The 22,186-nt window shown below is 43.7% G+C and overlaps 1 protein-coding gene across 2 annotated transcripts in view; it reads left to right on the forward strand.

The window, feature by feature from the left end:
- Positions 1-11,394: 11,394 nt before the first annotated feature.
- The window catches only part of SASH1 (SAM and SH3 domain containing 1), a 322,628-nt gene continuing 311,836 nt past the window's right edge, over positions 11,395-22,186 (forward strand). Inside the window, exon 1 of one of the 2 annotated variants that reach the window (XM_019951423.3) lies at positions 11,395-11,535. In XM_019951423.3, coding sequence (XP_019806982.1) covers positions 11,491-11,535 — 45 coding nt within the window. In that variant the 5' untranslated portion in view covers positions 11,395-11,490. The remainder of the gene's footprint in view (positions 11,536-22,186) is intronic. The other variant, XM_019951425.3, reaches the window with a different exon arrangement.

Here is a 22,186-nt window from a genome sequence, read left to right on the forward strand (position 1 = left end):
AAGCAGCGTTGTATAATGTGAAAAATCTGTGCTTTGAGCCAGACATACCAGGATTTAAAACCCAACTCTGCCGCTTATAATCTGTTTGACCATGAACTAGTCATGCAACCATTTTGAGCCTATTTTGTCTTCTCTAATATAGGGAAACTAATAATACCTGTCTTGTCAGGTCATTGTGAGAATTAATTGAGAAAACATGTAAAGCTGTATAAAGCACAGAGTAACCACTTGATAGCGGTCGCTGGGGAACTTGCCTCAAGGAAGCCTGGGATAGAAAGTCTACAAGATGTCTGCCATCCATTCCTTCCCTCCTTGTATTCACATGGTGCTCCTTACATCAAGAGGTAGAGTCTGATTCTCCTTCTCTGAATCTGGACTGGCCTTAGTGACTAGTTTGACCAAAAGAATACAGTGACAGTGACAGTCTGGGACTCCCAAGGCTAGGTCTTAAGAAGCCTTGAAGCTTCCAAGGCTACAAGTCTCTTGTATGCTTGACCTTGTGATGTTCCCTCTTAGAATCCAGCCAGTGGGCCTAAACCACATAGAGAGGCCATATGTAGACATTCTAGTTGACAACTCAGCTGGGCTCCCGGTCAACAGCCAACATCAGCTGCAGACCACGCAAGGGAGCCATATTGGACATCTAGCCCACGTGGGCCTTCAGCCCCTTCCAACACCTGTCGCCACCTGACTGCAGCCATGTGACAGATGCTGGACAAGGACTACCCGGCTGAGCCCAGCAAATCCACTGGACTATGAAGGATAATCATAAATGGTTATTTCAAGCCACTAAATTTGGGGCTGGTTTGTTATGCATGCAATGATAGATAACTGGAACAAAGCTGCAGGGTAGATGTCTATTTTAAAGAGCCACTAGTAAAAACCCAGAGAAACAGCTGGGAGGGAGGGACTCTCACTCTAAACATTGATCTGTAATTCATAATTTTGTTTCTCAAGTCATTGTTTCAAAACTTCCAGAAAAGTCCAATTTTGAAGGAAAAAAGTCGATTTTGAAGGAACATGTGGGGATTGAAGAAATGTTGGTTTGGATGAAAAAGGGAATGAGTGAATGATTGAATGTTTCCTGTGTTATAAGTCCTCTCGTAGAAAGCATCTAATGACCAGCCATCAATCTAAAAGTTTCATTACGAATCTATTATTTCTAATGCCATTTGCAGCAACATGGTTGGACCTAGAGATTATACTAAGTGGAGCAAGTCAGAGAAAGACAAATGTCCTATGATATCACTTATATGTGGAATCTGAAAAAAATGATGCAGATGAATTTATTTACTAAAACAGAAACAGACTTACAGACATAGAAAACAAACTTATGGTTAACAAAGGGGAAAGGGGCCAAGGGGATAAATTAGGGATTTAGGATTAGCCAGATACACACTACTATGTATAAAACAGATAAATAACAGGGCCCTACTGAATAGCACAGGGAATATATTCAGTGTCTTGTAATAAACTATAATGGAAAAGAATCTGAAAAAGAAAAAAAAATATATATATATATATAAATCACTTTGCTGTACGCCAGAAATTAACACAACATTGTTTGTTCCCTTGACCTAAAAACTACACACAGGGGCACTCGTACAAGCTAAGGGGGTAACTTGTGGTATGGTGAGGGGGCACCACCATATCTATGTGTTGCCACGGCCATTTTCAGAGCATTTACATTTTCATTGTAATTTCATTAAGCCCCGTGAAGCAGGTTGAATAGAAAACTGCAGTGTGGGTGTGGCCGTCCAAGGTCACCCAACCGGCTGGTGGACAGCCCAGACCCAGGTCTTCCGCCGACCAGTCAGGTTCACACCAAACCCCTCTGCCCTCTCCAGATCTTATTTTGTCCAGGACCCACCAATGTCTTCAAGTGACCTTGTTTACAACACAAAATAAGGCCATAAGGCTGCTTTTTAAAGATGTTTTGAGAAATAATGTTAGAAATAATGGTACTGATTGCTAGACCAAAATAGAGTATGTCTATCGCTGAAATAATTCAAAAAGCTATTTTTGTGGGTCACATTCTGTGTGATAAAGACTGTCATCTTAGTTGCCTTTAAAGGACGCCTCCCTCCGTGAATCCATGCAGCGTCTGTATTCTCGGCTGAATGGGACTCCTCCACAAAGAGTATATAAATGACTCTGATGCAGAACGGAGGTAGAAGAGATAAATAAAGTTGACAGTTCAAAGAAGAGGTCTTCATTACTAAATTATTCGGGGAGGTTTTGTAAGTCAGGGAAACTAATCTGCAGCTAATGCCCCCTCGGTGCCACTTCTCCTGTCTTCATGTCCTCACACTGACTAGGAAAGAACAAGAACACGGAGTTTTGCCTCCCCGTCGTCAATTACAAATATGTCCTTTTTTTTACCCTCTGTGTGAAATTGTGTTTCTTATAAATTGCCCTGTGCTGGTGCCTCGTGAAGTAAACATCCAAGTTCCTGAGGCATCTTTCTGCCTTAGACAATGAGGGGCATGTGCCCCGTTGGTGCTCTTACAGCCAGGCTGGCCCTACCTGTGGTCCTCCATGAGTGGGAGGCCAGCGGAAGCTGGGAGACCATGTGCCTGGTTATGAAGCTGTTCGTCCACTTTCCACATTATTGAGCTATAACAGCTGCTTGGCTCGCAAGAAGCTGATGGCCACGGACACAAATCAAACCTGTCTCCCTTCTGCCCGAACCCTAGAAAAGCACCTTGCTGAGGCTGTGCGGTAGGAAGGGTTGGGGCTCTGCTGTAGCACAGATGACAGGAGAGCTGGCATGTGCACCCAGAGAAGGCAGGAGCCATCTGTGCATGTTCATTGGAGGCCAGTTGCCTGCTAGGGGGCCTTTATGCCTGGCTCCATTGGCTAGGAATGACTGCACACGATTTAAAGACCTGAAAGGATTAACTGTGTGTTTCACTGTCAGTCATCTGCTGGATGACAAACAGTTGACGTTTACAGGAGAAATCTTTATTCTGAAATCTAAAGGACCACCTGAGAAGGTCTACAGTGATGCTTACCAAAAAATGGACTTATAATCATTTAAACTAATTTTAAACATTTGTAGCTGCATGGTTAGATGGTCCAGAAAAAAAATATGAAGATCCTCTATGTTTTCCCTTTTTATTCTCAAGCATGGCTCCAGACATGTACTCCTGTTAGGGAACCCTATTCAATTTGTTTCCCTACATAAATATTATGTGCATCGTAGAAATGGCTGGGTTACTACACATCAGATTGTTTCTGTCCTGTATGACGAATTCAGTTTGGTTTCATTGTGTTTTAGTAATTCCAGAAAGTAAGGGCAGAGCCAGCCCTACAACATTTTTTTTTTTTTTTTTTTTTTTTGGCTGTGTTGGGTCTTCGTTTCTGTGCGAGGGCTTTCTCTAGTTGCGGCAAGCGGGGGCCACTCTTCATCGCGGTGCGTGGGCCTCTCACTATCCCGGCCTCTCTTGTTGCGGAGCACAGGCTCCGGACGCGCAGGCTCAGCGGCCATGGCTCACGGGCCCAGTTGCTCCGTGGCATGTGGGATCCTCCCGGACCAGGGCTCGAATCCGTGTCCCCTGCATTAGCAGGCAGATTCTCAACCACTGCGCCACCAGGGAAGCCCCAGCCCTACAACATTTTTATGTAACACCTGTGCTTCTTCAAAATGCCTCTGAACTTAGAAGACCTAAGAACTTTATCAACTGTTTGCTCAGGTTATGCTTAAAAGAACATGAATTCTTCAACATTCAGATGACTCAAAACCCCGGTTTTCTGGGAGATCAATGTAGATGTGTTCTAGGCTCAGTGCCCAGAAATGGCTTACCTTTTATGTTTTTTCTAGTGTTCGAGAAAAAAATGTAATGGAATTTTTTGGTGTTCTCTGAATTGTGGGGGGGGGGGGGTCACTGTTAAGGAGATAGAGGATAAGACTTGGTAGGTGCTGGTTATTGAGTTTAAAAGAAGATGGTGGTGTGTCCTCATGAAAGTTTCGATTATTAGGGCCAGAACTGGTAATCTGCTGTTGACGAGCAGGCTGAGGAATTCCTGTTACCTGCCTTGTCAGGTGCTGCTCTGATATTTCCACATCAACCCCCAGCCTTCCACTAGAGGCAGAGGGAGCAACTGAAAACAGCATTTGCTCCATGATCATGGAGCTCCAATCTGGTCTTAGATGGTCTTAGGCGGGCCCAGTTTCAATAAGCCATTCCCTTCCTTCTCTTGCCTCCAAATAGGACTGATCTTAGCATGTCCTTTTAAATAGCCCCTTGCACCTCATATGGGAAGGAGCTGTGGGTCTGATTTAACACCCATAAACTAATGCTTCCACAGACAATGGCTGAGTTTACCAAACTGGGCTTACCAAAGTGGGAGACTGCACATCCTCTAACTGGCTTGCTTAGTTTTTAACTACCAAAAAACCCATATCTTCTCTTGACTATTACCAGGTGTTGGTTTTAAATCAACATATTCAAGAAATGTGTACTGTTAATTAGAACTTTCCGATAATGAACACTAACATCTGATAAAAGCAAGATATTCTCCCTAGAGGATGACCTTTGGCAGTGACAGGCTGACCAATTTAAGGGGTTCTATTTTTATGGTCTAACTGCCCCCCCACTCCATCTTAACTACCTCTGTGATATGTGCTTCATATGTACGTATGGTACTTTAGCACAAACTAAATAGTAAAAGGCCAACAGGAATCAGAGTGGAGCTCAGAGGAAAGGAAGCTTATGTCAGAATTATTTTTGCACATATCAAAGCCTGATTTTGGTGTAAACTTAGCCAGAGGGGTAAATGATGTCTTTGCGGCTCAAATATATTGACACTTTAATTAATGGCCTAAGAAAATACACTGGGTATCAGGATGAAACCAATGGACTATTCTTTTGCCTTAAATGTGCTGTGAGAAGGGTCCATGAAAGACGGGCTATCTACATTGCCAAGAGTTAGGAGGGGACTGGAGTTTCCAAATCCTGGCCATCCCTATCTTTGTCCAGCAGAAACTGGGTTAGCATGTAATGCAAAAGCAAGAGAATTGTAGCAACACAAAATGAGGCCATATTTTACACTCTAGGACTCTATATAATTGCGAAGAATGGGTCGTAAATTTGGTGTTACTCTATTAATCAACTATCACCAAGAAATTTAGATCCTGTCACTACGTGCAAGATACTATGTTTTGCTTGACTTTTCATATGGGCAGATTTGATTCCAGAAAAATATTCTGGGATCATCAGAAACAGGCTTCCTAAACAAAAGGTGACTTACTTTATGATTACTTTCCCCTCTTTTCCTTCAGGGGAGGGAATGAGGAGAGAGAACAAGGTAGCAGAGATATGCCCAAAGGACTATGACCAGGAATGGGCCCCAGCACGTCCACGCCTGGCAGGAGTGGCCCAGGAGGCAAGCTCAGGGCTGCTGTGTCTGTCAGAGACCATCATCCACCTGTGGATCTGGGTTGTGAAGTTCCAGAGACTTATTCTGCATTTGGCACTGTGTCTGTAGTTTGGGTAAACTGCCTCAGATGGGCCATGGTGCCCAGGACCCCATGTCCTCATACTCTGATTGTCTAGGCAAGAATAACTGAGAGAGATTTTCTTCTCAATCACCTTTTCTGATTTTTTAAATGAATCTGTCACTAATTTTTATACTTTAAATAATAGGATATAGTTGAGAGCAAGATATAAAGAAATATGAATTAATAAGTAAAGAAATATTGGCCAGATGGTATAGGCTACCTATTCTTTTCTGGCTTTCAACTATTGCCAGTTACTATTTATTTAACCACAGCATAGTTTCTGTGTTTATATAAAATAACTCAATTAGACTTTCTAAGAGGTAGGCCTTTCCTGTATCTTCTCAGTGGCCCTAGCACACAGCAACTTTCACCAACTTTTTCTCCAAGGCCCTCTTAGTTGTTCTCTGTTTAAACTTTGTTTTTTACCTTCTCTTTATGAAAACAGTATGGTTATTTACAACTTAAAGAGAAAAGAGCAACGTGATACAATGAACTTTGAAGTAAATTAGCCTGGGTTTAAATCCTGACTTGATATCTGAATAAACATGGTCATGTTATTAAAACATTCTGAGATTCTTTTTTGCGGGGCGAGGGGTGAAGTAGAAAAGAATAACTCTATTGCTTTGCCAGGCAAAGGGGGCCACAGCGGGCTAATGCCCCCAAAACTGTGTGTCCCCCAAACATTCTGAGATTCTTAATTTGCAAAATTGGAGTGAGACCTTGCTTGGTTGTTGGACAATTAAATGAAATAAATATGTAAAACTCCTAGCACATATTGAGGTCTTGGTCCTCATTACTGCCACTTCAACCATTTCCACTAATTTCACTATTACAGCAACTGCCAACTGAGTCACCATAGAATCCAGGTAACTCTCTGACCCTCGGTTTCCTCTTCAGCAAAACAAAGATACTAATGTCTACCTCCCAGGGTTATGAAGAGAATGAAATGCGAACATCTGTAAAGTGCTCAGCACATGCCATGTATGTTCAATAAATGTCGTGCAACATCTTTCCCTCTTTCCCCCTCTTCTTAGCAATTGCAAGAAACTCTTCAAGTGCTTGTTATTCCCAGGCTGGTAGTTCACTCTGATCCTGAGATTAGATTAGAGCCTGCAGGGTAGCCTTCAATGCACTGTAAATTGAACCTGATGTCTGGATTTGTGTCCAGAAAAGATTCACACACTCCTACAAGGCTTGCTAGGTCTAAATCAATCTTTAGGCTGTAGAGGAAGCAAAAAATGTACGTAGCACACAAATATTCCTCTCCTTTCTCCTTTTCCTTCAGAGACCCCTCATGGCCAATGTCCAACACAAGTTGCACAAGCAGAAAATATCCCTACACTCTTCCTGCAGGCCTCTGTTTTGCTCTGTTTGCTCAGTGGTAAGAGGGTCTTGCCTCCTACTGCTCGCCATTTCCTGGCCTCTCTCACCATCTCCTATTGACAGACAGAAGAAAATGGACCAGATTTCCATGCCTACAGGGACCCTGTAGTACCCCCAAGGGCAGCTTGACGCAGGACAAGATGCAGCTGACCACAGCAACGTGACAATTGCCATGTCCCTACGCTGCTTGCAGAAATAGCCGATTAAAATGAAGACACACGGGCTTCCCTGGTGGTGCAGTGGTTGAGAGTCTGCCTGCCAATGCAGGGGACACAGGTTCGAGCCCTGGTCTGGGAAGATCCCACATGCTGTGGAGCAACTGGGCCCATGAGCCACAACTACTGAGCCTGCGCATCTGGAGCCCGTGCTCCGCAACAAGAGAGGCCATGACAGTGAGAGGCCTGCACACCGCGATGAAGAGTGGCCCCCACTCGCCGCAGCTAGAGAAAGCCCTCGCACAGAAATGAAGACCCAACACAGCCATAAATAAATTAATTAATTAATTTTTTTAAAAAAATGAAGACACAGTCTCAGCACATAGTTTATTATCCACCTCGACATAGGCTGTTCATTACCCCATCTCTCTTATTCTTGTGTGCTGTGCACCTTCCTTCTGAGGACACAGGAGGCTCCCCTAGTCCATACCTGTGTGGCGTCCTAGACTGGGGAGTTGATGTTTTCTATTGCTTTGGGTGTTCACTTAAGTCTCAGTATGTTTGTTTTACTCACGCTTCTATGGATCATTCAGGAAAGACTGAGGAGTGTCTGGTTTTATGTTGTCAGATAGGTGCCAACACATATGGCAGGGGTTTTTGTTTAATTTTTATTTTTTAATTGCCCCTGTCAAAGGTCCCAGAAACTGTTTGGTAACAGACATGGGCAGTATGTACAGTACATTTCAGAAACCGCCACACTTAACATAGGAAGAGAAAGGCCAGATCAAATTGTGGGGTGCGTGTGCCATGCTCAGTATCCTAGGGGGCCTTTGATAATTGATCCTAAATGGACCTTTTTCTCTGCCATAGAATTTTATTTGGTCAAGATGTGCTTTCTATCTACTGTGGTCCAAAAGCTAAAATCACAATGAACACAATAACCACTTCTAATTCAGAAATTTCACCATCTGTTGTTTCAACTTGTGCCACTTACCTCTGCAGAGCCAGGAAACAACAGCAATAAACTTCCCAACCAGGAGCCCAATGGTGAGGGTCAAGGTGATGCCCAAAGAGCAAAGGCTACCAGGCGACCTTGAGGCCAGGAGCAAAGTAATACACAGCATTTATCTAGCTCTCTAGTTGTAACACTAGAGATGTGATTCCACCTGCTTACACAGAAAAAAATGGCAGACTTCCCAAGGCCTCACCATGTTGCTTGGCATCAGAATGAGTAGCTGATACAACCCTTGTCCTCAAACTCAAGTGAGGACTAAATGTGACTTGATTTATATTTCCTTTAAAGCAACGTTGAGCCCCCAGCTGCATTTCATTTTGTCCTTGTTGGGCGTTCCTCTCCTTTCTAGGACTTCACCAGATTCAGGAAGGGGTTCAAGTGCCCAGAAAGGTGAGGGGCCTTGGCTCTGGGGTCTGTCATGGTCTCACCGATACCATACCACCTGGGCCTCCAGGGCTACCTGGGCCTTCAGGGCTGCCTGGACATCTAGCAGTCCTCTGCTGCTCCCATGTCCTCCTGAGGCATGAGGATCATTGTGGAAGCTGTGAGTCACAGTCTTACAGTTTCTCCTCTGTAGACACACCACAACTCTTCCTCCCTGGGACACTCTGCTTCCCCAGGGCAAAGCCAGGGAACCACCCTTCCCTGGGACCTTGGAACCTCTCTCTACCCCCAGACCTGTTTCTCAAAGATATTCTGCTCCTTCCTTTAAATTCAGTCTTCCCTTTGGGAGTCAGACTCTTAGGGAAAAAAAGCCAGGAAGTCTTGCAGCTGGGTCTGGCTTCTACCACACTCAGTGAATGAGGCACAGAGACCGAGAGGAAAAGAAGGATATGAGGGTGAGAGGGGGAAACAACCCTAAATTCAAACCTCCAGACTTTGTCATGAGTGTGTGTGGTTAGCACCAAACACAGCACTGCACCCCATGTGCGGGCCTAAGCCATTCTCCAAGACCAAGTGGAGTGAACATTGCACAAAGAGGGGACTTTGGGTCCTCCACCCACTGTATTTGTGCAAGGAAGTAGGGGGGATTGAAGGCACATTCTCAAGGCACCACTGATTCATCCTTTACAGACTGCGCTTTGCATCAGTTAAACTTTTTGGACAATGTAAACCGATTTTGCATCCTCTTTTTCTTGCAAATTGTTTGCAAATGAGTAAAATTCACTGATACCAAGAAAGCTCTCATAACCACTCTCTGTGCAAAGGACGACCAAAACGTGCCTGTAGAGTCAGTTTTGTGTTCCAGTGACACTAGTTGAGTCAGTCACAGCAGGCTGAACTCGTGTCCCTCAGTTTAAGACAATGCAGTCTATAAAACCTCACACTTGCAAAGTTGTTTTCCCTCTTAAAAGTGGATGTGCCATGGATTCCTTTAAGTATCGAGATGCCCTTGAATTTTTAAAACATATGACTTAATTTAGAACTTCCTCGTGTATCTATTTAATATGAAGTGTATCTATTTTATAAAAGTACCTGTGTCCCTACTCAGTGAAATGAATAGTAAGCAGATAGAACATCAGATTTTACCAGTGGGAAAGAAGACTCCCTGCCAGAGAGAAATAGTTGCTTCACGTGGTTGGAAAAGTTGCCCAGTGTTCAAATGACTCACCCTGGCCACAAACAGCAGTTAGAGATGGACTCGGCTGTGAGGCAGGACCCGCAAAACAGGTTCTGATGGGCGCAGTGGTTCATGGAAGAGTTACACTAAGTATAGCCCTCCTCAGGGCTTCCAGGGAAGAAAAGTAAACAAGTACTTTTAGATATTCCTCCAACAAAATCATCTTTCTTCTCTTGAAAATGTGCTCTTCTTTACCAACTTTCCGTTTCCCCAGATCCCTTAGTTGTCGGTAGTTGTTTTTTTATATTTAAGCAGTTAATCTGACAAAGTTGAAACTAATTTGGGGCATGAAAGAAGTGGAGAAAATGTACCAAACATAAATAACTGCTTTCCAGGGTGAAACTCTATAAAATGAAGCGTTTGAGAAAGCCCTACCCGTATTAAAATAAGGGGAGGAAAATCTTCCTGCAAGAGAATAACTATCAAAGTGGTTTGTTTCGTGTTGGAACAGCAGGATGTCGGCTTCTGATTTTCCACCCCAGGCTTTGGAAGTAGATCTCAGCAGTTGACCACAGCCAGGTTTTACTGTAAAGGGCCGCTGCTCATTAAGTCCTGTGTAATTAGAAACTGGCAAAGGAAGGAAATGTTGTTAGAACACTCAGGGGAAGGTTTATCAAAGGATATGCATTTTGTGCATTTGAGTTTTGCTTTTCATCAGAAGCTTTGGCAACTTCATTAAATCTAAATATCTGAGAAATGTTCATTGAACATGTAAAGGTCGTGCAAGCCCAGAAAGAAAGAACTTCAGTTCTTCCAGGTCTCTGCCATCAGGCTTTATCTAGTCTCTGCTTTTCCTTCCTTTCCTTTTTCAGCTTGCAAGAATCATGGGTAGAGAGTGTTAAACCTCTCTATTGGGACTTCCCTGGCCGTCCTGTGGTTAGGACTCTGCTCTTCCACTGCAGGGTGCTTGGGTTCAATCCCTGGTCGAGGAACTAAGATCCCGTATGCTGCATGGCCAAAAAAACTTTTTAATTTTTTTAAATGTTTTTTTAAAAAAAACCTCTCTATTTACACATATGTTTCTTTTGAGTGACCATTAGAATAGTCAGAACTAATGAAAACGGGAGTGTCTCATATCTGAGTTATGCCTACGATGATAACCACAGATCCAATTCTCTGGGACATTTTAAGGAAGTTATTTCTTCTCCAATCTCTCATACGAAAAAAGTGAGACTATTACAAGCACATATATCTTTATGCGGCTGTTAAAAAAAATCATATTTTACCTGTTCTAACAGAGCACACACAGGATGAATCATGTAGTAGTCGACTTTGGTTAATTTTGCCCACAATAATGTCAAAAGCTGTCTCCCTGACCTTGCAACCTTAGACTTGCATTCCAGATGTCTATTCTTGTGTTACTGTGCACACCTTCAAGTGAGCTGAGAGGTTTATAGATACTAGAGTCTGCCATGAAAAAAAAAAAAAATGCCAGAAGCAGTTGACACCACCCACTGTAGGTTTGTTCTTGGCACAGAGACTGCGGTGTGGTGCATTGGCACAAGGCAACAGGAGTTGTCATGTCTTAAGTGGCAGCAATGCTAGGGGATACTTTTCTTCTTTGAGTTATATTATTATCTCCCTGAATGAAACATAACTCGGTTTTGAATCATAACTATGGGAAATGCCCACACCCATCTCACCCCAACGTATGTAAATTTCATTGCTCCCAAGACTCTCAGGGATGAGAGAAAGCAAACCATCAGTATTATGAAAGCAGCTTGGCTGAAATGTTTGCTTCCCTGTGCTCAGTCACTGGAGCAGTCCAAGTGACACATTTGACAAGGCAGAACACGAAATTTATCTCTTCAATATGGAGCATTTTTCAAGGGAGGCTGAGTTTTGGAGCAAACTAATGGTAAGTGGAACGAAGTGTTTAAATATCAAGGGCATCATGCTGGGCATTTTCCTTGTGGCTTTTCATAAAATTAAGATGAAAGGGGAATTTATAATCAAAGGACTGTAGCCTTGCTCATTATTTTAAAGTGAAACATGCCTTCTACATACCAAATGGTATTAGTGATAAATGACTTTGGATGAATTGTTTGGGTGTAAATTTTTCTAATTTTATTGATGAACCATACCGCATAGCTTGTGGGCACGCAAGACATTACCTTATTGAAGCAACACGATTCGCTGATAGAAAGGGATTGTAACATCGAACTAGGTTTTTAACACAGATGAAGTGTTTCTTGGAACTCTGGGTTGCGTTGTTACTTTTGATTTTCTTTAAATGTATCTCATTTAGGATTATATAAATACACCTGTCTGTGAGTGTATATATATATAATGATCATAATGTATACTATGATCAGAAGAGCATGAAAAAGGCACATACTAAAGTCTAAAGCTAATTTTTATGATTTTTGAACTGGGCATATTCAGACCTCTTATTTCTTTTTATGTCACTGAGAACTGTTGAGTTTACTTCAGATGAATTGGTCAAGTTCTGAAAGGCTGCCAGAACAACACAGATTCCCAGGCCTCGGGGACCCTGGCTGATCATCTCATTTTATAACTGAATAAACTGAAGTTCCCCTACTTGAAGAACCAAGAGTTGGGTTACAAGATCCTAGACCCCAACCCCAGTGCAGTGCTTTTTCAGTTAGTATATCTCACTGTTCCATAGTATAACTTTTCATTGTGTTTTCTCCTTTCTAATGTGAATTTGAACTTCACTGGAAATAGAAGATTCTGTTGCAAACATGGGTGATTTTTAGATCGGAATAAAAAAGTCTCTTTTGGTGGCAGCAATGTGATCTACCTGTCTTTTCCTTGGCAGTATGACTTATCTTCTTTTATAACATAAAGTTGACTCCAAGAACAAATTAAAACATTGGTTTCTAGAATAATCACTTCTGTTCATTAAAGAATGCTCACCATGCCCGGTGTCTTAGGTTTAAATGCTGTATCTCGGCTGGCAGAAATCAGGGTAAAAAAATACTATACTGTTCCCAGACATAACTAAAAAGGCCCAATTTTCAGATCCATATGCAAGCTTTGGAGACATCCACCTTCGTTTATCCAAGTCATTCACTTAGCAAAATGTTATCAATCAGTTGTATTCTGGAAACTGAACCATTTCTATGCTCTTGTAATATTTCGATTGTTTAAATGCCTTAGTTTTGATTAGGAGCTCATTTGACAAACCAGAAAAATAAAAAGGGCTTTTTCCTGCATGCCCTCAGGGCAGGAAGGGATGTCTGTGCTCCAAGGGGCTGGGAACTGACAGAGCAGCTGGTTGGGTCCAGGATGCGAGGACAGCCCGAGGGGCCCAGGCAGAGGCTGGAACTCAGGAAATACACAAAGGGGTGAGGTGTAGGTATTGGTCCTCCCCACTTAGACCCCCCCCCCCCAGTTCCTTGCCCGAGGAGTTTCCAGGTAAGATACAGTCAGTCCCATGAGAGAAGATCAGAACTGTACAGTAAACACCTATCACAGATTCAGGCTCGCCTGTTGTTCTCTTCAACCTTGGTGACTCAAACTGCCGTCTTGAAAATTCTCTCCTCTTTTGGAAGCTCTTCAGCCTCTGGCTGCATCTCGGCTCCATCTCGGCAACTACATGTTGTCACCAGTTCCCCTGGCAAGTGGGTGGCCACTTACCGCCAGGCCATCAGGCCCCGACACCGCCTTAGGTTGCTGGCAGCAGCTCACCGGTCTCCCCTGAGCTCCTTCCGGGCTGTGCAATGGGTAAAATACCTGCCAACTCCGACAGCCAGGGTCGGGCCCAGCCCAGGGCAGGAGGGACTGAAATTCACTGGCATCCTGTGGCTGCCCAGGGGCCTGTGTGCATCGACAGAAACGAAGTTTGGAGAGGCTGGTGTACCTTCACAGTGTCTTTCTATCGTAATTAATGCACCCGACCTCTCTTGTGGTCAGCAGGGCGTTACCTTAACTGCATAGATGGTGAGACCCAGAGATTTAATGATGGGTTAGGCGCTGTCTGCGTAGCGAGCAGTGTGGGAGTGAGAAGTATAAGCCTCTGCCGTCAGAAGCAGGTCCTTTCATCCATAATGTGGGACATTTGCTCTCAGCCTTCTCTGCCTGGAGGACCAGAGGAGTTCCTCCATGGATAATTCCCTAGTTATTCTTTGTTCTTAGTGCATTTGAATTTCTGCATGTCTTTGGTCTTTCAGACTGCTTGTGTCGCTTAGAAATTCACCTCCATGCTGGACAGGACCAGATAATCCTCTCCTCTAAGAGGATAAGAGCAGCCCCTGCCAGTTCAAATTCGGGAGCTTGCCTCCAGGTGCAGTTTCAAATCCCCAAGGTTGTGTGCTGTTCCAGGACAGTTGATAGATCAGGTCCCTGCCCTGCACACGACTTAGCACAGTGGTTCTACACGCCAGCTTCAGCACGGACGGATTAATATGAGGCCGCAGTCGCCAGTGGGTGCTATGTACGGGCACAGGTGTTTGGGGGAAGTGAACAGTGGTAACTGACTCTGTAGTCCTGTGTGATCATCATCACCCCCGAGACCCAAACCGTTTTTCTTTTTTTCCAACCTGAGATCCCCATTCACCCCCATTCCTTCTCTCCACATGAGCTCAACTGAACAAAGCATCAGGCAAGCGCTCACCGAGTCTGGCTTCTGTACTTACTCTCCTGTTTCTGCAGAAAACACAGAGGAAGAAGACACGCTCTTGACTCACGAAGGTCAAAATACAGTTGAGAGATGAGCTATATGTACACGAAACAATTAGAGAACAAACTAATATATAAAAGAGTATCCAAGTGCGTGGTTCACACTCTAAATGCAACAGGGATTCTGAAGTCAGGGAAGTTGGAGAAGGTGTCATGAAGGAAATGGATCAAGAAGGATGGAGAGAATTTTGAAAGGAGAGGGATGGGCATCCAGGTGAAGGGGATGGTGTTGAATACATGCTGGGATGCGGAAACACCCCTGGTGCTGGGACAGTACTGAGTGACTGAACAGGAAATGCATGTGAGGGTCGGGGAGAGAGAAACTTGAGCAGATCCTAGAGAGCCTTGAAGGCCAAGCAAAGGAGTTAAGACTTGGGAGCCATAGAAGGTATGGGAGCAGTAGAATGGCATGGTAAAAGCAGCGTTTAAGGAAAAGTAGTCTGTCCACATAGATTGGATTCTGAAGATTCTGGAGGCCGTCAGAAAGCTGTTGTTACAGGACCTAAGCATGAGATGACAGGGGCCCCAGGCCAGAGCGGTATAAGTTGGACAGGGAGAAAGAAGCATATTTCTAAGGAAAAATATGAAATGCTGGTTGATGAATGGGATCCTATAGGGTGTAAACTACATCAAGTTAGAAATGATGGCTGTCGTGTGTACTAGGTAACAGTCTGTCTCTGCTTAGGATAAAAGAGAAGTCTGATTCTCCTTAGATCTACTCCTAAGGCCAGCAAACCTTTCTGATACTTCCCTGTTCCTTGAGGTAGCCAAATCTTTTCTACAAAAATCTCAAGGCACCAGTGCCCATCCTAAGAGCTCAGAACAAAATTTCTCTGCTAGCAACACTCCTGCCGTATGGAACACTTTGCACTCTCAAAACTCCTCGTCTCTCTGTTTTCATGACATTGTAGGTAGATTTTCCCATTTCTCCTTCTTAGCGATTGGTTGCTAAACATGAAACCTTTTTATTCTTTCACACTCACTGTGTTAGTTTCTCTCTAGTTAGTCTGCTTCTCACATCTCCCCCTCTCTGGCTTTATTCGTATCAATTTGCCCACTGAAATCTGGTGACCTGGCAGCATCCTTTGCTTCAGATGATCGACTCTGCCAGGCATACACATAGTTGTATTACTTAAACTCTCTTCTGTCCACAAGAGAAAGAGGTACACAATTCACCTGAGAGCTTGAAAGGGGAGGCAAGTTATCACAAGCACACAAGTGAAGAAAATCAAGAGGTTGCGTGTTTAGACTGAAAAGTCCTAGATAGATTTTAAAGGTAATTGTGAATCATAGAAGGTGGAGAACTTTAAGGGGCCATACACGTGTTCTATTTCACCTTTGGAGTTTTTTTTTTTAATATTTATTTATTTGGCTTTGCCGGGTGTTAATTGCAGCAAACAGGATCCAGGACCCTGACCAGGGATCGAACCCGGGCCCCTTGCATTGGGAGCGCAAGGTCTTAACCAGTGGACCACCAGGGAAGTCCCTGCAGAGTACTTTTAATAGTTTTTTCTTTTAATCTTTTTTTTTTTTGCGATACGCGCGGGCCTCTCTCACTGCTGTGGCCTCTCCTGTTGCGGGGCACAGCCTCCAGATGCACAGGCTCAGCGGCCATGGCTCACGGGCCCAGCCGCTCCGCGGCATGTGGGATCCTCCCGGACCGGGGCACGAACCCGCGTCCCCTGCATCGGTAGGCGGACTCTCAACCACTGCGCCACCAGGGAAGCCCTTAACTTTATTTTTTTTTAACTTTTTACTTTATACTGGAGTATAGCTGATGAACAATGTGATAGTTTCAGGTGCACAGCAAAGAGACTCAGACATACAGATACATGTATCCATTCTCCCCCAAAGTCCCCTCCCATCCAAGCTGCCACATAACATTGAGCAGAGTTCCCTGTGCACAATTTAACTTTAAAAAAAGTATACTTGAAAATATGACAGTGTTGATGTAACACTGTAAGCATTTGTATTGAAAATATCCCAAATTTTAAAATGAAACCTACTGATAAAAAAAAAAAAAAAATCTGTGTGTTTTTTCTCCTCCACTTTCCTCTCCTAAGCTCATTTCATTCCCTTAGACCTCTGGCCTGCGCTGTTAGAGTGTCCATCTCCAGTGTGTTAACATGACTTTGGCACTTGGCTAGAGGCTCCTGCAGACGCTGCCTCCTGCGGACTCAGTGGTGATGGGATCTCCGTGGGCTCACAGGGCAGGCCGGAGGGGGCCGCGATCAGCCTGCTTATCATTATTGATGTGGCTTCGGCGACCTCTGCTGCATTTCTGTCCAGTGCGATTCTGGATGCAATTCAGAAAACACCTGCCGAAATCCTTGCGAGAAATCCATGCGCGTGCCAAGGCCTGGTGATTGGTGTCACTCGTGAACGACGTGAAGGTCAGCCTCTTGGCCCTCCTTTAGCTCTTATTTTAATGAAAGTCAGAATTCTTTATTGAGCGGATTTTAATACAGACCCAGCACAGGCTGGCATTTCTACTTTTTCTACTATATAAAATAGTCTTTTAACTAAAACGGAAGAAGGGTGGAGATTTTGCAGCGCGTTTAAAATTGGAGGAGGGTTAGGAAAGAGATTCTCTGTGTTCTTTGAAATATCAGAAAGCTTAAAATTTATGTTTGATCTCTCCTTTCACTACTTCAAAGGAATCGTACCTCTGTGATTGCTTCCTTCCTTTTGGGGGGGATCTATCGTCTTCCTCCCCAAACCTGTGCAGCTTTTAGCTGATGTAACAAGATCACTTCCTTACATCAATGAGGGTGTTTCAACCCTACCATTTATGCTACTGTTTTCAGTACACGTTTTTTTTTTGTTTTGGGGTTTTTTTTAAATACAGGTTTTGCTTTTCCATTCACTATGTAAATATATGAGTTGTAAATAAGAGACAGAAACTCTAGAGGAATTTGACACAGAGTGTCCACAGTAGAAACTTACCATACACTAAAAGTTCATTTGGTCTTAGACCAAATGAAAAACTTGTATAATTAATATAACACATTGATAAATGATGACAATAATAACTAACATGCATTACATATTTAGTAAGTGCTAGGAACTGTGCTAAGTATTTCAAGGGTATTATCTAATTTAATCTTCATAATGCCTCTTTATTCTTCTAAAATGAATGAGATAATAGTCTATGTGGGTCAAGGTTTAGTTTTAGGCATGCAATTTAGGAAGAATACAGGCAAACTGAGGCACGTGGCAAAGTGAAGATGAGAGCAACAGGAGAGAGCAGAGGTTCTCAAACTTGAGCTTGGGGACTTCCCTGGTGGTGCAGTCGTTAAGAATCCACCTGCCAATGCAGGGGACATGGGTTCAATCCCCGGTCCAGGAAGATCCCACATGCCATGGAGCAACTAAGCCTGTGCGTCACAACTACTGAGCCTGAGTGCCACAACTACTGAAGCCTGCGTGCCTAGAGCCTGTGCTCCACAATTAAAGAAGCCACTGCAACAAGAAGCCTGTACACCACAATGAGAATATTTGCAAACAAAGCAACTGACAAAGGATTAATCTCCAAAATATACAAGCAGCTCATGCAGCTCAATATCAAAAAAACAAACAACCCAATCCAAAAATGGGCAGAAGACCTAAATAGACATTTCTCCAAAGAAGTTATAGAGATTGCCAACAAACACATGAAAGGATGCTCAACATCACTAATCATTAGAGAAATGCAAATCACAACTACAATGAGGTATCACCTCGCACCAGTCAGAATGACCATCATCAAAAAATCTACAAACAGTAAATACTGGAGAGGTGTGGAGAAAAGGGAACCCTCTTGCACTGCTGGTGGGAATGTAAACTGATACAGCCACTATGGAGAACAGTATGGAGGTTCCTTAAAAAAGTAAAACTACAGCTACCATACGACCCAGCCATCCCACTACTGGGCATATACCCTGAGAAAACCGTAATTCAGAAAGAGTCATGTACCACAATGTTCATTGCATCACTATTTACAATAGCCAGGGCATGGAAGCAACCTAAGTGTCCATCGACAGAGATAAATGGATAAAGAAGATGTGGCACATATATACAATGGAATATTACTCAGCCATAAAAAGAAACGAAATTGAGTTATTTGTAGTGAGGTGGATGGACCTAGAATCTGTCATACAGAGTGAAGTAAGTCAGAAAGAGAAAAATAAATACCATATGCTAACACATATATATGGAATCTAAAAAAAAAAAAAGTGGTTCTGACGACCCTAGGGGCAGGAAAGGAATAAAGATACAGACGTAGTGAATGGACTTGAGGACGTGGGGAGGGGGAAGGGTAAGCTGGGATGAAGTGAGAGAGTGGCATGGACATATATCCACTACCAAATGTAAAATAGATAGCTAGTGGGAAGCAGCTGCATCACACGGGTATCAGCTCGGTGTTTTGTGTCCACCTAGAGGGGTGGGATGGGGAGGGTGGGAGGGAGACGCAAAAGGGAGAGGATATGGGGATTTATGTATGCATATAGCTGATTCACTTTGTTGTACAGCAGAAACTAACAAAACATTGTAAAGCAATTATACTCCAATAAAGATGTTAAAAAAGAGTGGACCCCGCTCGCTGCAACTAGAGAAAGCCCACGTACAGCAACAAAGACCCAACGCAGCCAAAAATAAATAAATAAATAAATTTATAAAAACAAAAAACCCCCAAAACAACTTGAGCCTGCAGCAGGATCTCCTGGAAGGCTGGCTTAAACACAGATTGCTGGGTCCACCGCTGTTCACCTCCACCCAGCAGCCTATTAAAGGGCTGGACTGTAAGTGATACACTTGGGACAGTGGATGTGACATTGGCCAAAAGGTATGGATTGAGACCAGCACGTCTGAGAGTGAGGGAGAACAAGATAGAGTGGGCTGCCCGTGGAGGAACCTGGGAGGTGCCCACGCAGAGGAGGGTGATGGGTTTCTGAGCTAAAATTACAACCTGGTGGCCCCGAGGCTGAACGCATCTGCAGATGGGTCTGCTGCGAGTATGCAGGGCCGCTAGGTGTTTTAATTTGAATGCATCCATCCTCCAGTTCCCCGTAGCCCCTACTCTCTCTTAGCCTTGATGATTCATCCATTTATGCTCACCGGCCTGGCCACAGATGTCCCTGGAGCTGAAGGCCCCTGAGGTACAGGCTGAGCGAGCAGCAGGTGAATGCTGGATTCGATTTTTTCATTTTATTTTATTTTATATTAGAGTGAAGTTGATTTACAATGCTGTGTTAGTTTCAGGTGTACAGCAAAGTGATTCAGTTATACATGTACATATGTCTATTCTTTTTCAGATTCTTTTCCCATATAGGTTATTACAGAATACTGAGTAAAGTTCCCAGTGCTATTCAGTAGGTCCTTGTTGATTACCTATTTTTATATATAGTAGTGTGGATATGTTAATCCTAGACTCCTAGGGATTTGATTTTTTTTCCGTAATCTGCCATCTGGACTCTATAGAATGAGAGAAGGGTCACTTGGTAAACTGATCCCAGTTTGTTCACTTATAGGAATTGCACACTGGGGGAAAGCACCCACTACAAACTGTGCTACCATGGAAGTAGTATCGTCCATCATTGTGCTGTTTCCTAGGATGGCTGTCTCCATCGAGCACAGCTCTCTAGGTCCCCCCAGTCTCCTCCAGGTCTTCTCCCTCCGAGGCTTCCTTTGGTTCCACCTTACTAGGGCTGACCCTTGGTGGACACAGGACCTGAATAGCAAAGCCATGCCCCTTCTGTCCCTCCCTGCAAACAGCACCCCAGGACTGCCCTCTCTGAGTCCAGTGGGCTTGTCTGCCCTGCAGGGACACACATGGGCCTAAAAAGCCAGACACTGGAAAGCCTTGGAAGACAATGACCCAGCCTTGGCAGGAAGAGACATAAGCAAGAGAAGTTTGGGGTTGATTACAAAACAGCTTGTGCCAAAAGTGGTAGATTCTCAGGAGAAAAACCTTATCTAGGAAGTTCCAGGGCAAGGAAGAATAAAGAAAAATGAAATGGCAGAGAGAAGCAACAAGACCAAATTAAGAAATGTAAGATCTAGATAGATCGTTAGGAGGCATGTATGGTCCGCAATGGATGCTTTGTCCTTGAGACATTTAAAATAAAATCAAGAGAGGCCTTCACTGACCACTCTAAGTAGCTTAAGTCTTTTCCACCTTCGCCTCCTGGGTTTGGTTGCGAGGTATTTCGCTGGCTCAGTTATGAGCATTCTGGGGTCGGGCTGCCTTCTAGGTGGGGAGCTAGTTATGAGCATTCTGGGGTCGGGCTGCCTTCTAGGTGGGGAGCTAGGAACAGGGAGCCCTCTCTTCCTCGGACCAGCTTTCCATTCTTTCTCTTTTCTTTCTCTCTTTCTTTCTGACTTTCTTTCTTCCTGTCCTTCCTTTCCCTTCCTTCCTTCCCTCCTTCCCTCTCTCCCTCCCTTCCCCCCTTTCTTCCTGTCTTCCTGCAAATAAGGGAAAAAAAAAAACTTGAGGAGACCACTGGTGCAGGTTCCAGTAATAACCGTGGCAGGTAATTTTTGCACATCCGGAGTGAGTCATTTTCTTATAAATGAGATCAGGGGCTGTAGTGCTCCCAGAAGAAAAAAACACTTATATTGACGTGTTTATGTATTGGAATGATAATATTTGTCCATGTGAAAAGACGTGCGATTCCTTTCTCCCACACCATATGGCTTATTACTCTTCCTAATCCAAATAGTAGCAGCTGCTGCAGAATGCGAGAATGAGTTTTCCTGAAGTAAAAATGGGCTGTCTTGGACGCCACATGTACTTTCCACAGTATCACCAGCAATTCACCAGAAACCTACATATGGGTCCCTTCCATTAATCCATTCCTTTCTTTATTCATATCTCAGAAGTTCATTTTTCTATCCACTTCCATTCTGTCCCTCTCACCCAACCTACCCCCATTCAGCCTGGGCCCCCACGGGGCCACTCCACCTCGGGAACATGGACGCGTATTGTTTGGAACTGTTGGCAACTGAAGGTTTCAGTTTGGGTCTTGCTGACCGCTGACAACTGCCAGAGAAAATGGCAGTGAATTTTCGCCCTGGTTCCCCATGTGGCTTCCTACACTGCTGAACTGCATTATATATTTGTAGTTAATCAGACACATGAAGACACTGAAGCAGTTAATGACTCCCCCTCAGGCCAACTTGGCCCAACTCTGAGGTAATGGAAAGTGTAGGGCAGCACTTTCTACAGACCACTGGAATGTGGTTTGCAGAGACCCTTGAGGTTTAAGAAGGAAGCCATTTGTGGCCTAGGTGCTGGATGCCACTGTAGAAACCAACACGCTCACCAGCACAAAATAACCCAGTTTCACAGAGGAGAGGTATCTGTGGCACTTATCATTACACGGTCATTCTGAGTCCCCCTGAAAGCTGGAGGTTTTAGAAAATCAAAACACTCTTTTTGCTGATTATACACATTAGAGTGGTAAATATCTAGACCATTTAACCAAAAGAAAAAAAAAAGTCCTGACCAAATATCCCAAAACTTGAGCCTAAAATGAAAGTATATAGATAATTGCTTTAATTTTCCACTTCAGTTGGTTAAGTTATAATAATACCTTGCACTTGCGTGATGTATCATAGTTTTCAGGGTGTTTTCATGTATATTAATAGTAATTGAGACTTTTTTCCAAGAAGACTGTCAGGTGACCTGAATCGATGGACATGCGTGAGATTGGTATATTATCTCTGTCAGCTACGTTTTCTGTTCCTCCCACAGCGGGTATCACTAATTTCCAACTTGTTTCGGCCATCTTCCCGCAGCCATTTGTCTTACTCAGGTGTGTATTGGTCAGTTCTCTAAGTACCTGTTCCTTTTTTTTTACAAGTTATAATAGGGTGATTTATCA

Source organism: Tursiops truncatus, chromosome 12, assembly GCF_011762595.2.
Source record: "Tursiops truncatus isolate mTurTru1 chromosome 12, mTurTru1.mat.Y, whole genome shotgun sequence".
In the NCBI taxonomy this organism is placed as follows: domain Eukaryota; kingdom Metazoa; phylum Chordata; class Mammalia; order Artiodactyla; family Delphinidae; genus Tursiops; species Tursiops truncatus.